This window comes from Ischnura elegans, chromosome 5, assembly GCF_921293095.1.
Source record: "Ischnura elegans chromosome 5, ioIscEleg1.1, whole genome shotgun sequence".
Classification (NCBI taxonomy): Eukaryota; Metazoa; Arthropoda; class Insecta; order Odonata; family Coenagrionidae; genus Ischnura; species Ischnura elegans.
The window spans coordinates 27,430,957-27,446,188 of record NC_060250.1 but is presented as its reverse complement, the minus strand read 5'-3'; the positions used below and the strand labels follow the sequence as shown (position 1 = coordinate 27,446,188).

Sequence of the window (15,232 nt, the reverse complement as noted above, 5' to 3'; positions counted from 1 at the left end):
CTAACCTTTCTATTTTTGTCCTTGTTATTTTACGGTTACGCAGCCTGTGCAAGTTTTTTCTGATTGAAAGTAGTGGATGCGGGTTTAGAGAAGAATGCAGAAGGTGAAGTGGACGGAGAGGAGGAGGAACGACGAAGTGCTAGCGATGGTGGGCCAGGAGAGGCAGCTTTTAAATGAGATACGGAGGAGACAGATGGAGTGGATGGAGCGATTATTAATCAGGGAGTGGATGTTGAAAACGGTGTTATAGGGTAGAATGTTAGATAAACGAGGGGGAGAAAGGAAGAAAATAGTATTTTTAGTTAATAGGTCAGGGAGGCCTTACTAAATCGAAGGGGAAAGTACTTGAAAAGAGTGTAGACTGACAGAATATATCTTAAATACTCGACGGAAATCTACCTTAATCGGTAGAGTACTTTAAAAAAATATTTTTTCACTCTCGGCGATATTTACCATAAATTCCTCGATTTTGGTTGTGTTCAAACATTACTACCACATTAAAAAACTGACTTGACTCTATGACTTATAAGCAAAATAATGCATCTATCTCCTGCTCCGTGAAGTCACTATTATGACTAAAATTCATGTGTAACTCACTGCTACCGTCCTCTGGCTGATTAGTAGTACAGCCCAAAAAGCGCCGAAGAAATCCGGAGCGCATTCTATTCTTATTCTCGATACTACTACTTGAATGTACGAACAAATAAGCAGGAGTGCTATTTTCATAAAATAGCAGAGCATAATGGTTTCCGTGACAACTGCAATCTGCACTAGCGATTGTAAATGATGGTCGAGTTTTTGTAAATAAAAAAATGAGAGCAAATATCATTCTTGTAAAGTGTAAGCGAGGTAATCATAAAGGTAGTAGGTGAATCTTGATATCCTACCTAGAAATTGAAAAATTAATTCTTTCAGTTTGAAAATTGAGACTCAACGAACCATATTACACTAATATTATAAAAAAAAATTCCTGCCCAAGGAATGACACACAAAAAAAGAAAATAATATGGCATCATCGGTCAATTGATTAAGAAACATTAAAACCGGGAATTAAATCAATCTTAAAAATTTATATAATGAACGTTCAGCTTTAAATGACATGACCAACCGGTTTAGATAAAAATAATTTAAATCGAGTACTTCCCATCAAAGCAGCGCAAAAGTCGAGCCAACCTATGACGAAATGCCATTGAGGTGTGAGCGCGAGTGGTCAAATTTTATACCCTAATAAAATAAAAGGGATGGTTCTTCCTTTCACTTTTGTGACAAAGATTTTCGCTAACAAAAAAAAAACAAACACATTTCGCGCCCAATGTGAATTTTTTCACACCCGCCCCAACCTTGGAGCGCAAATCCCAAGGCGATTATATTCCCGGCTCAGAGAGATTGTGAAACTTTGGCGAGTTGGTTTCGTCGCTTTGGAAGGATCGATGGAACGCAATGTTGGGGGAAAATTGGAAAGGACGACAATTTATGGGAGTCGAAAGGCAAAAAGTTTGCCAAACGCCGACGCTAGATATTTTTTTTTTAATTCCCAGAAGTCACATCAATGGCACATTTCGTCACTTTGACCCTGAGGATGAGAAGCCAATTCAGCAGTAGAAGTAACATTCACTCTCTCAGAGATTCAACCCGCATCCCGGACTAAGTCACAGGCGTGAGAACGTCATGCATTCAGTGTAGGGGGGTGGGGGGGCATTTCCTTTCCCTGGCCATTACGCACTCCGAGGATTTTTGATTTAGGACCTCCGAAGGCTTCGACCGGGATTAGAACCCTGGACCCCTCTATCCGCAGCCTATAAATGTAGTGCTGTATCCAATACGCTACCACGATTCCTTGATATAACTTTGCCACAGAAAAACTAGTATTTCTATGTTACTCCATATTATTAAAGATTGTGCAATAGGTACTCCAACATTGACCCATTCAAATAGATTGCAATAAAAATTATGCAAAGTATAATCTTAAGTATTCAATGAGTTACGAATATTACAAAAGAGGATCCTCACTTCAAACCCTAAATATGCTTTAATTATAATGTCAACCATCAATGTCAATGTCAATATTATGTCAACCATCACGCATTTAAATGGATTTGCAAAAGTCGCCACTCGCATCGCTGACGGACAAATTGATCCCAGTTTCACGGAAAAATAAGGTATAATTAAGGGTGTCAACCTAAATTTACATTCATGATTAGTTGTTTTATCAACTTCATAACTCTTCAATGCTATTCCCCGCAATTTCAAACAAAATAGAGCCAAATATTGGAAATAAGTGGATCGCATTGCACTCATCACCGCGCCGCGGATATTTTTGAAAACCGATTATAATGCGACCGAAATGGCAGAAATCAGGCTTCTATGAAATGGAATTGGGCCTCCTCTATTTAGCCCCTTCCCACGAGTATTCACAAGCGTTCGTGGGAGAGCGTCTACCCTCAACCACATTACGTGATAATTTGAAGCCAAATTACGTTTATCCAAATTCACTATTCCTAGGAAGTGAAATTACGGTCCTGATACTTCTCTATCAAATTAGGGCAATAGATATGACATCATTTAGGATCGTTCATAGATGGAATAATAAATGACACAAAATGTAAGGAACAAGAGGTTGCTACAGTCGTTCGAACTGACGGAAGTTTAATAATTTATTTATGAAGACGTCAAAAGTACGGATCGACGCCAATGCAAATCCATAAATCGTAAATGAAAAAAATAACTATAAAATTGCAATAGACTAGGATTGCGAAGGTGAACTTCATCCATGATAAATAAATCTAAATGTTTGATTTTACGTAAAGATCACTGTAAAAAAGCATATTGTAAAAAAGCAGGGGCTGGATACGAATTATTTCATGAGATATCTAAAAGTATAACTGAGTCCAAGGGATTCAGTAGCACATGTGCTTATCTCACGGAAATTCACGCATTATTCTTCTGGCTACCATAAAAGAAAAAGAGTGTCACTTTAAGCTACTCTTTATCAGTAGACTGTTTGTGCTTCGTGAACTTGGATTTGAAGAAAGAAATGAAACTGGTTTTTATGCCCAAGAGTAACTTTACTTTATAGCTTTTGAGAGAGAAGTATTTTATATACCTGCAAGAAGATGAAATTTTAGAGGGAGCCAGAGACGGACCTGTAAAATAATAACTCGTCAAACATCTTTTTCTCTATCTAAAGGAAACAACATTAATTCATTGCAGGAGCGAAAAAGGATACGGTATCATGACAAGAAGAACAGATATTATTTAGGGAGCATAATCGAGGGATAATATAAAGTAAAACAACCCTGATGAAGGGAAAGAAATAAACAACAAAGGACAGTGAAAACGATATGGGTCACTATAACCTCAAAGAAGAAAAAGAACTGGCATCTGGAATAGGGAGAATGACTGCAGTATCACAATCCTATGTATTCAGTGCACGATTTATTCACACATGAAATCCTCTATCATAAAATTTCATTCATTGCTTCAAATGAATTTCTATACCCAAAACTAACGTTTTAGCGTCCCTACGCTGACGTTTAAGAACGTCGGATAAATATGATAAGAGGAAGCCGACATTTTGAAACAAAATTTAAGACAACATAAGATAAAAAAGGATTGCGAACGTCAACGTCCAAGTTCTTGGCGTGAGCACAAATTCACAAAAAATGAAACGTCATTTTACGCACCTCCAGGACAAATATATCGTAAAGAGAGCGAAAGGCCGCTAACAATTAACACGAATAATCCGTGTAGGTTCTTTGTTTACATAATCCAGTCTATTTGATGGTGCATAAAACTTTCAATTTCGGATAACCAGTTATCGGCTATTAAGAATTCAATCGCATTAAGTAACTATTAAGAACATTAGCTTTATCTGATCAAAGTTGTGAAACTATTCTATCGCCGTAAATGTAAATAAAATCCAAGCTACATAAAAGCTTCACATAGGGCAAACAAGGCCAAGTCAATAAAAGTGGAATTCCCCTTTTTAGATATTCATGACATTGAAAATCCGCATGAACATTGGAATATGACGAATTTATAAATGACGGAACGTTATTGACAGGTCAGCGATCGAATACCAAGTTTTTTTTTAATTTTTGGGTGGTTTTAAATATTTTTTCAATATGTTGAGGATTAAGTGCTTATGTCTGATTGCGTTATCTTTAAATATAGAATTAACGGTATGCATAAATACACGGCTACAAATAAAAATACGTCGTCATTTCTTTGTTTCCATATCCAACCGATTTATTCGTATTTTATAAAAAGTATTATCATGTAAAACCCAATGTCCCTTATTTTATGGTAATATATAATGCGTAATCCAAAAAATGAGACACTTAATTGATCAATATTCCGATTATGGGCGTATAATTCAGCTAATTATCGCTAAGAAACCCAATAGTAACACGTGGAGTTCATAGGAGACGAAAATATCGAAAGAGTTAGGGATGTTTTTAGCTCAACTTCACTCTAGAGAAATCGAGTGCAGCTTGAAAAAGGACGTTCCCGTAAACAAACCCATCGTAAGGGGAACCAGAGAGAAAGAGATGCTGGAGAGGTCGAAGAAGAGGAAGGGGGTGAGAAGGATAACACTTGAGCATCACGTTCCGCCCCACTCAGCGTGCTCGCTCGTGTCTATGGCGACGTGCCTCCGCCATCTGCGGCCTTCGGAAGAATCCGCGGCGGCCTTGGGCTAATGAGGTTGGCGCTGGCCCAAGTGCATCTCCGTCAACCCACGGACGACGATGCTAATTCCACGGGGAAACACATGGGGAGAGAGAGATAGAGAGACACGTTCCATCACACCCAGTACTCTACTTTCCTCACGTTCGCTGGCGAGAATATGTCTACCTCACTTGATGGAGATGATTAATGCTGAAGGTTTATGAACTTATTCATTCGTAATTATGCCAAGTAGGCCAGGTGCCGTTGCGTGTTTGGTAATCTATGTGGCATGGTTGCTTTGGCGAGAGGAATAAGTAGTAAGTAGCTTTGGAGACAGCACTCAGTTTCCATTTCATTGTATCTGATGAATTCTAACCCGGACGTCGACGACGACGATCCTCAAAATTGACGGGTTTATATACCCTAAGTCCGTCCAGCCTCCGGTGTGTATATATACCACCTCTTCGGCGGCGATGATTTTTACGCGAAGTGCGTAAACAAGGGAAAATGACGATGTAAGTGTATAGGGACCAGTGTTACCGTGTTACCTTTCCAGTGTTAGTGAAGGAGAATTAGAAAGACAGGCTTCTAGTGAGCATGTGCAAAAGCACTAAATTCTAACCCGGACGTTAGTCGATATGCAAGAGTTTATGCCTTACCTGCCTGTCGTCCAGCTGTGACTCAATCCTGTTTTGCTAAACTCCTTGAGAGTTTAAGGGTTGATAATTTGGATCCCTTGCTTATACACATCATAGACCGTTACCAACATTGTTTCTGTAAGGGTAATTCAACCATGCCTAGCCTATTACTAATAGGATGGAGCATTGTACCTGGTTTTGAAAACGGCAGACAAACTGATGCCATCTACACTGATTTCAGTAAAGCTTTTGACAAAGTCAATCACAAGTTATTGTTAGCCCATTCTTACGGAGGCTTCCGCGGAGATTAAATTGATGATTATTTTTCGGGTTAATTTCGCGTCGACTCTCTTTTGGTAGACGACAGTTTCGGGCGCGTTCCAGCTCCGGTCTTCGGGTCCAAATGATCTTCGTCCGTCCGTCCTCCTAAAAATTGCCCGGTCGACTTAGCTAGTAAGGGTCCCGTGTGACATCATTCTGGTTCCGGCTACCGCTGTGTTAGGCCACCTTTGTGCGGGGCGATGAGCGCCGCTACGATGCAGGCTTCCAGCAGGTTGCAGAGTACCCTGCTAGCATGTAGCGCTTGGCTTAAATAAGGATTATTAATGCCCTATCAAACGAAGGAAACTTTCCGACCAGAAGCAATTTTAATAGGTGATTATTAAGAGATGTTCCCCTGAGCTCTGTGCCTCATGCATGCATTGGTAATCTCAGACGATGTAAAACTCCTGACTACTCATATAGCATCTAGGCCCCTGTGACGTCACATGAAGTGTCTATACTGGGATTTCTAAAACCAAATAATTTGTATAAGTATCATGAATACACTAATGGTGGGTAACGAATCGTAGTCAATGCCTTTCGTTTTCTTTGATGAAGGCAACTACCCTATTGAGGGTTGTTATATGCTACAGAAGAGCTTGAAAGAATTGATAACGTAGAGCTAATATAACGCAATGCCTCTGAATATTAATGATGTTTCAATATTTCTCTTAACCGGAGGTCAGAAACTACTTAATGCCCATCTATGCATATAAAAGAAAGTCGAAAATCGTGTAAACTAGAACACTTATAACTCGAGAACTGCTGCACCAATTTTAATAATATTAGGTTATTTGTATTCGTCTCAGCACCGGATAACATATAGAACATTAAAAAATAGGAAAAGTTCGAAAAAAATTCATCTTTAACTTTGGGATATGGTTTTAGGAGTAGTTACCACTGCAACAATTGTTAAGTCGGTCAAAACTACAAATTAAATTATTTAAAATTATAATCAGTGATCATCAGTGAACAGTTTAGTTACACCATTTATTGATCTTGAGCGGCTGTACTGATTTAATATTTTGTTTATTTAACCGATAATAACATTTTGTTTATTGTAATAAAATAATAAAAATTCGATAAAAATACAAATATAAGTATTACAATGGCTTTTAGAAAGATGTTTTCTTTATTCAAACGACACTGGGGACGTAGACCAAGGCATGTCCTATGCTCCGCGTATACATCCTATGTATACGCGGGTTTTTTCAATGAATTATCTGATTTCTCTGTTTTAACTTAGGAAATTTAAAACAATGTGGTATTATAAAGCAGTTAATAATGTCAAATCCGTTCTTTGGTCAAGTTTACGCCACGCTAGACCGATACTTGACTGACGCTCAAAATCTCGTGAAAATTCGTCGCCCCTCGTGAGCAGCATGACTCGTGGCGCGCTAGTTATAATTCGGTTCGGAGAAGTGCACTACGTAAACGTACCGCGGTGTACCCCACACATTCGGATTTAATCTCTTCAGTGAAGCTCTTTCTAATGTTTGACATTTTTTTTAATCAGGCGCGAGATGAAGGGGATGAATCGAAATAATTATAGCGAATTATTTACATTAATATTTCCATATACCTGTTGAAATTGACAATGACATTAGAAAATGGTTGATAATTTTACCAAATTGTCTTAAGAAATTATTAATGTTTTTCATATTGTTTTCCTGGTCCGTCTGCTAATCATTCATAGACCTGTTGATATCTGATATAAATATACTTATTCCATGTGAACCGAAATTAGTTACTGCAATTGTTTTCATAAAAAGTTTTCCGCGGCGATAATACCTGAAAACATCACGACTCCAAGAGCTGATACGGTCTCGATCGAGGCAGGAAACAAGAAACTATTATATGGAAAAGTGTGAATAGTTATGGTTCTCACCGCGCGAGCGGTATCTTCGAGCTGAGGTAAGACAGATGCTCACGATGTTGTGTAAGCGTTTCATGTGCTCTCCTCGGGCGATGCGAAATTAAGATTGCATCTGACTTTCCTCGAAACAGTTAGGACTCCCCACTCAAGGACAACATGAGCAGACTAGAAAGTAGCACTAAGTGATCAGAATGAAATCCAGAGGTACAGATCTCAGGAGAAAACACACTCAAGGTCTAGAATTGCTGACACTAATTGGCCAAATACCTCATGACAAATGTCACGCAATAAGCAATCATCAAATTCGCTTTGGTTTGGAACAGTTAATCACGAAGCGGTTGAGTCTAATCCTGTAATATCAACCCATACATTTTTTTTAAACAATACATTTTCTAAGATTGTCGCACCATAACAAAATATCAGAATAATCATAAGCAGAATTTAAGTTGCGCGCGGGTGTTTTTCAGGAATATCGATATAGCACATCAGTCCCAAACATTGTCGTCAAAAATGCATTTTTTCAAAGAATCTGTGCACTGGATATTTTTGGAAATAGAAGAAAAATCTCATATGTCTTTACTGCGGGGTTGAGGCGGTTACAATACATATTAGTTGGGTATAACCGCTTTGTATTCCATTCACCAAATATCAAAAACTGTCATTTCTATGGTAATTTTTATGTATAATATCTTTGCGGATGCTAAAATATTAATGGCTGATACAAAAGACCACCGAGAATTGGTTGAGAAGAAAAGAGGAATATCCTATTATCTATTCGACAATTAATACCAACTATCGACAATGGTGAAGACTATATCTATTCGAGGTATCCGTTGGAGTTCCCAATATTTGGTTAGCAAAAAATCCTAAAATTCACATGAGATAAAAAAGCTAAAGGCGTAAAAGCCACTGAGACTAATTATGGACGAATAATACAATAATGAATTAATTCCTTAAATAATAGTACGGTGAAAATAAATGCATCCAGATGGCTGTTCCAAATTTTAAAAGGGGTGAAAGTAACACAAATACGCTCAAAATTAACTCAAATTAACTACTCAAAATTAACGCTCAAAATTCTGGGTTGGAGGGGCATCATAGATTGAAAGGGATGTCAATACGCTATCTGAAATATATACCGGTATGATAATTAAACGTGTCAAATTTTCGCGAATAGTAAAAAGTACTGATTTCACATCAGCTCAATAATTTATTCGCATCAATATGTTTAATACAAAGTAAAAAAAATGTGTCTAAATGCGTATTCTTTACATTTGAATCACGTCTTTTTACGAATACGCAATCATCAGAATCGACTGACCCATGCGATTTCACTTCTGCGAAAATTAGGTACCCCAAAGTTCTAGTACTATTTAGCAGCACACCCGTTCAACACGTCATTCGCCCACATGAAGCGTGCTAATCAAATAAAGTACAATCTCTGTAATCCGGCTTTACGGTAATACGACATGTTCATTAATCTGGCGTGCAGGGCTTGCGACCTCCCTTCGGCCAATTAAATAGAATTTCGTCAGATTTAAATAAAAGATTTTCCAATGCATAGAAAGTATTTGTTTTATTATTATGTATGTAGGTGTTCGTCAGTTCATAATTTGCAACCAGTTTTGGTTACGTGACCAACTAAATTGGGAAAGAAATGTTCTTTGCAGAGTCAGAATGGCGTCCAGGGTTCATTCTGCCCTTATCGATCACAATCGATATTATTAATTTGTTAATCTACCTTGATTCGCACCCTAGACAGAAGGGAGAGTTGACGTCACTATATGTATTTAAATACGGCCTCGATGGCGGAGGGGGAAAGTCTTCGCCTACCAAGCAAGAGGTCGCGGGTTCAAGTCCCGCCTGAGTAGATTTCCCCTATCCAGGGCATGGTTGTTCCTGTATGTTTAATTGTTGAAATTGCTGGATTCTCCAATATAAAATGGCCAATGTGAGCTGTATAAGATGGCTTTAGAATAAAATAAAATACCTTAAAAACCTTTATGTGCGATGTGCTTGTTTCTTGTACGTTTCCGATAATCCGGAAATGCCACGGCTGCATATGTGTCGGATTACCGAGACCGCATAGTATATATATGGGGGTGTGAGAAGCCGAAGGGTACAAGTGAATTTTTTTACTAAACGGAGTTAGGTGAAGAAATTGATAAAAGGTATACTTATATATTTATTTAACACGGAAAACAGCACTAAGGCCTTTACATTGGGTACCTAAACAGAATTTGTTACACAAATTAACGGAAGGAATGTAACGCCAAGGGATGCGAGTGATTCTCTGTCCACTGCTGACTAGAGAGCGTAAAATGAAATGCACTACTAAATATCTAGTTGATCTCATTTGCTTTTTTACCTAATTTCTGTTCCAAACTCTCTTCTGAAAAAAATCACTTGTACCTCTTGGCTTCCGACCCCCTCATATTAGGTTGTGAATTTTATTTTCCACTCGATGTCAGAACAGAACAGAGACTCACTCATACTCCTTGTCCACCAAGTTTTTGTACATTCGCTCTATAAATTTCTGTACCTAAATCTGTTGAGAAAAAAAAATCACTTGCACCCACTTGTCTTCCCATGAATTTCTTGTACTCACCTCCACGATGCTGACTACGAGGATGAAGAGGGGCGGGGGGCAGGAAGAGCAATCCTCCGCCCCCTGGGGGTGTCCTCTCGCCGGAGGCTTCTTGGCCCACGTCCGTCCCCACCAGGCGCGCCATCTCGCGAGCACCGAGGTGTTCCGCCCCCCGTCCGCGGGGGCAGCAGCTGACTTCCTTCCCTTGGCCCCGCGGTCCTTCTTGATGCCTCCACTTTGGGGGCCCGATTTGCCCACTCCGACCACCACGAGGGGGGCCGATCCGCCCTCCTCGCCGTCCTCCGCCCCCCACGCCCTCCGCCCCGCCACCTCCGTGCCCGCCACTCCATCCCCTGCCCCCATCAGCTGCACCAACACGTCCCCCTGCATGGCCCTGCGTCACGACGCCTCCGCCTCGCCGCACCCTCCCACCGACTCCCCTCGACCTGTTAAAGGAACGGAAGAAAAATTTGAGAACTAGCGGTGAAAAATATTTTCTTTTTCAATATTGAAATGAAAGGTATTTGCTTTTTTCCACAATAATTTAATGCGTACGACGCGTTTCGGCTCACTAAGCCATCATGCGTTAGCCGCCGATACGCGTCGTAGGTATTACTTAATTGTGGATAAGTGCAACTACCTTTCATCTAAATATGTCGAACCTCCACTATTTCACGCATGAATGAGTGGAACCTTTTTACTACATTAAATTAAGTATTTTAAACAAATATAAATATATATTAAATTCCTTTTCTTTTCTACATGAATTGTGATAAGAAAAAAATCCCTAGGACCGGGAATCGAACCATGGGCCTTAAGCTTTTGGGCCACTATGCTATCCAGATTCCAGAATTCCCAAGGTATTACCTTATACCGAAACTCATGGTATTAAGAACCTGGGCAGCGTAGTGGTCTACGCAGCGGCCCGGAGAGTCAAAGTGGTTCGATTCCCAGTCCAGGAGAGTTTTTCTTGCGGCAATTCGTGTATATTTCATAGCTGATCACGCGGCAATATTCGAAATATTACACTTACTTCATTTTTATTAGCTAACGGCTGGTTTCCTAAAAGTCATTCGCCTATTTAGGAGGCTTGAGGGGTGGTATGTAAATGTGTATAAAAATATAGGAAAAGATAAGTTTTTTCGCAGCAATTATATGCACAAATTAGACCAATTTCTGGCGTAGTGAATCTTCTAGATTGAATGAATCTTCTAGCCAAGTCTGCTAGTGATATAAGTATAACAAATGATAAGAGTTTTACCACAAAAGCACGAGTTTGACGGTGACGCCAGTTGCAGCGTTGTTAGACGACATCGGAGCGATGATCATGAATAATTTCCTTTCCTTTTCATTTCATATAACGACTGATGTCCTAATACCTGCAACCACACGCGTATGAAGGCGGTTTGCGGGATAAGTAATATGTAGGATTAAATGAAAATGTAGCAAATGTTATGGCAATTTTCGCATTAAAAATGTTCGTAGCCATTTCAATTTACAATTACAAAATTTCCGGGCGCAGAGAATCTTCTAGCATGATTGAATATTCTAGACAAGTCTGCAAGCTATCTTGGAATAAAATCTTTTCAGAATTTTTCCGCAAAAGCTATGGTTTGACGGTCATTTCAGCTGCAGTTTTGTGAGACGACAATGGAGCGTCGAGGATGAATAAATAAGTTGCACTATTCCAATGGTATATACCATTTTCAGGAATTCTGTTTCGAACAATGGATCTTAACGTTTCGTTCCTCCTGCTGAGAACTTATAAAATTCATTCCACCGAGCGGTACAGCAGAATATATTTATTCCAGTTTTGGTTTATTCCAGTGCTTTGAATCGCAGCGAAAGTCTGAAAATAAAAATTAATAACTTCCACGTGAAGGATATTTTCAAGATTCTGTCTCCTGAAGACGTTTCCGGCATGACGAACGGAAGTTGTGCGCTTTGGGTTCTTTATACGCAACAGAAATGGCTTATAAAAATTAAGTAAAGCAAGTTATTCATTCATGCTCGTCCCGTCATTGAGGCCTCAAAAAGTTGGAGCTCACGTTACCGGTAAACTTGAGCCTTTGCGGTTGCGAGCTTTCTTATTAGATTCTACGCAAATAGGAACAGCAGACTTGCGTAGATGACTTACAGAAACACTCACTCATTTAAATAGCAGCACTTTTGGGTTGAATGAAACACGACAGTGTCGGACCACTTAATCCAAATTTAGTCTGAGGTTTCAGGCGAGATGGAGTGGAAACGTGACATAGTGAAAATGAAAAAGCAGGAGCAATTTCCACAATTTTACATTTATTAATACTACCGGTTTCGCTTTTCGGTACCAGGTACCTGATGATGCTGAAAAGCGAAACCGGTAGTATTAATAAATGTAAAATTGTGGAAATTGCTCCTGATTTTTCATTTTCATTAATCCAAATTTATTGGCTGCCGCATTTATAGATTGAGTCACGTAAAAATGTATCCTTGGTCGTTGGAATGCTAAAAAAATACTGTAAGAGGATAAAATGCATTTTTTCTAATATTCATAACCAACAGACTGAAGGGAATAAGGAACAGGCTGAATAAATTCCTTGAAGTGATGATATATTCTTACGGGCAATAAGTGCCCATGTTGCAAATAAAATTAAGATACTCGTTTAAAAAAAATCCGCGCCTCTATATTTTGCGTGTCAAACTCCGGTACCGAAGAGAAAATAATTTTCATTCAAATTAGGAGTATGACAGGAATAATGATTCGTCTATGGCTCCAATTGCGAGCATTGACATATCAGTGAATCTGACTACCAAAAATAATATTTGTAGTGAATATTATTTCAACTCACAGAACTGGCTTATTACCTCTAGATACGAATTACTAAAACAAGTAATTACTATAAAGAACCAAGGAATCCACAATAAAATCAAAAATGGCTTGCAATATTCTGAGCTGAAAGTTATCATGTTTAAAAAATTAATTTGACATTTAAAATGCGCATAAGCACACAAAATCCATAATGCATCCATACGGCTTATGGCAGATTGCATGTCTTTAGTTCGGAAATTTATCGAAGTTGAGAAGGATGCATATGAGAAACTGATTAGCGGGTACTTATCTGAGGCTCTAATCGAGTTACCGAGTTGGGAAACTTCCATAACGTACTTAGCACAGCACAAGCTAAGCGTTGACTGCAGAGAATAAAGAGAAGTTCTTTGAGTTACCTCTACTGCTCGGTTCGAAAGGAAGAGATTCACTTTCAGAATTCCGAAGGAATATATTATGAATTTCCCCTTCAAACCTCATCACTCTGCCGAGTTAGTTGCTGTTACTCATAAACTTAAAAGCTGCACCTGCCCTTTCCAATAAAGTTTCGGTAACAGGTAAAAGAACATATGAGCTTTAATGGCGATTACATTCATGGACGCCGTTTTCCCTCCTGACCCAGTTTCGTCGTTTCATCGACTGTTTCGACTTCGTTGACGCAAGCGAACCCGTAATACGCCAAAAAATATGATAAAATCTCAATCCGATTAGTGGGCATTAATCCCTTTCCTTTGTCAAAAGGAGGAACAAAGATTCTCTCCCTTATGCTCACTCCGGAGACAAAGTGTTCATGGTACCGTAGAGAACCCGCTTACTGCGCCTTCATTTTTCCAACACCGATTCGACAGGAGAGGACCAGGGTATATGGCAAGTGAAACGAAACGAAAATGTTTCGTTTCGACCAGGAGGGAAAAAAATTACGAGGCCTAGGTTTAGTTTCGTTCCTGCACGAAACGACGAAACCCGGGACGAAACTTTACTCCCGGGAACGAAACTAGAATAATCAAACTTTCGCTACTCATAGTTTCGATCCCAAAATTTGAGTGGAGGGGGATAAGAGGGAATAGTTTCGACCCATAACGTTTTGACATACGTGTAGGGAGGTTAAAACATTGAGCTTAAAAATCGAATGGCCAGTTTGCGTTCACCGTTCTCCTGGGAGTGGTAAAAATATGATTGCCCCGTGCATTTGATGGCGGTATGCCGAACCTCTCCTTCATTCAACCACACTTCGTACTCGGTGAGTGGGTCGAAACTAAACCGTTCGGAGGTGAAGCACGAGGTCCCTCCGGTGCGAAAAATTATCGCCGTTTCGTTTCGTCCCGGAGTTTTAGTTTAGTTTCGACCCGAAGTAGTTTTGTCTCCGATTACGTTTCGACCCTTAATTTAGCTCCCCGGGATTAAATCCATTTCGTTTCGTTTCTACATTTCGCTCCCGGGAACGAAACTATTGAAATTTGACTGGTTTTGACTTTCGTTCCGTATCTATTGCCATCCCTGGAGAGAGCATACGTTCCCAAAAAAATATCGAAACGAAATCCTGTACTAGTAACTCTCTCCCTCACGTGAATAGAACATTTTTTATCCTCATCACTAAGTACCCACTCTAAATATCATTTCTATCATTCTCAACCACCGCAACACTATAGAATTCTTCAAATAAACTTTAACACTCCACAATATAATGCTGAAAGTTATATCATATATTGAATCATTTTTATCATTCTCAGCATTCACAAAACCGTAGAATCATCCAAATAAATTTTAACATTCTTAAATATAATATTGAAAGTAATATTATCATTGAAATTTATATTCATTTGTTATAACCAGCATGGCGTAAGTAAGAATTAAATATCTTCAATGGCACCTGCATCTGAATTCCGCCAGAATTTTCGCTAAATTTGAAGCTTTACGGCTCGGGAGGCAGTGGTTAATATTACCCTATGTCGAAAACTCTTCGGTTCTGAGATATCAGCACACAAATATTCCGCGTAGGCGAATTTTATTAAGAGAAATGGTCAGGAAAAGTGGTCTATGAAGCATCATATTGCTATTACAAATGAGTTACAGTGGAGGAAAATATGGCGAGAAGTTTATGGGTGTAGCCTAATAACTATTCTTACAAGAATCTTAAAAACGCACATTTTTCATGAAATATTTGCAAGAGGCTCAAATCAAATTTTTATTATATGTATCATTTATCATGCCCCAAGAAATATGAATTTCGAAAATTTCTACAATTCAAAAATTTTTGAACGTGATGATTTGAAATACTCTTTCCTCGTGAATTTTGCACGCTAACACCTTTGAAATGCCCATTTTAAATATGG

General features: G+C 39.0%; 1 protein-coding gene across 1 annotated transcript in view; it reads right to left on the bottom strand.

Moving 5' to 3' along the window:
* LOC124159657 overlaps positions 1-15,232 on the bottom strand; it is a 204,636-nt gene that overhangs the window by 133,964 nt on the left and 55,440 nt on the right. The window contains exon 2 of the mRNA XM_046535567.1: positions 10,112-10,536. Coding sequence (XP_046391523.1) covers positions 10,112-10,480 — 369 coding nt within the window. The 5' untranslated portion in view covers positions 10,481-10,536. The remainder of the gene's footprint in view (positions 1-10,111; positions 10,537-15,232) is intronic.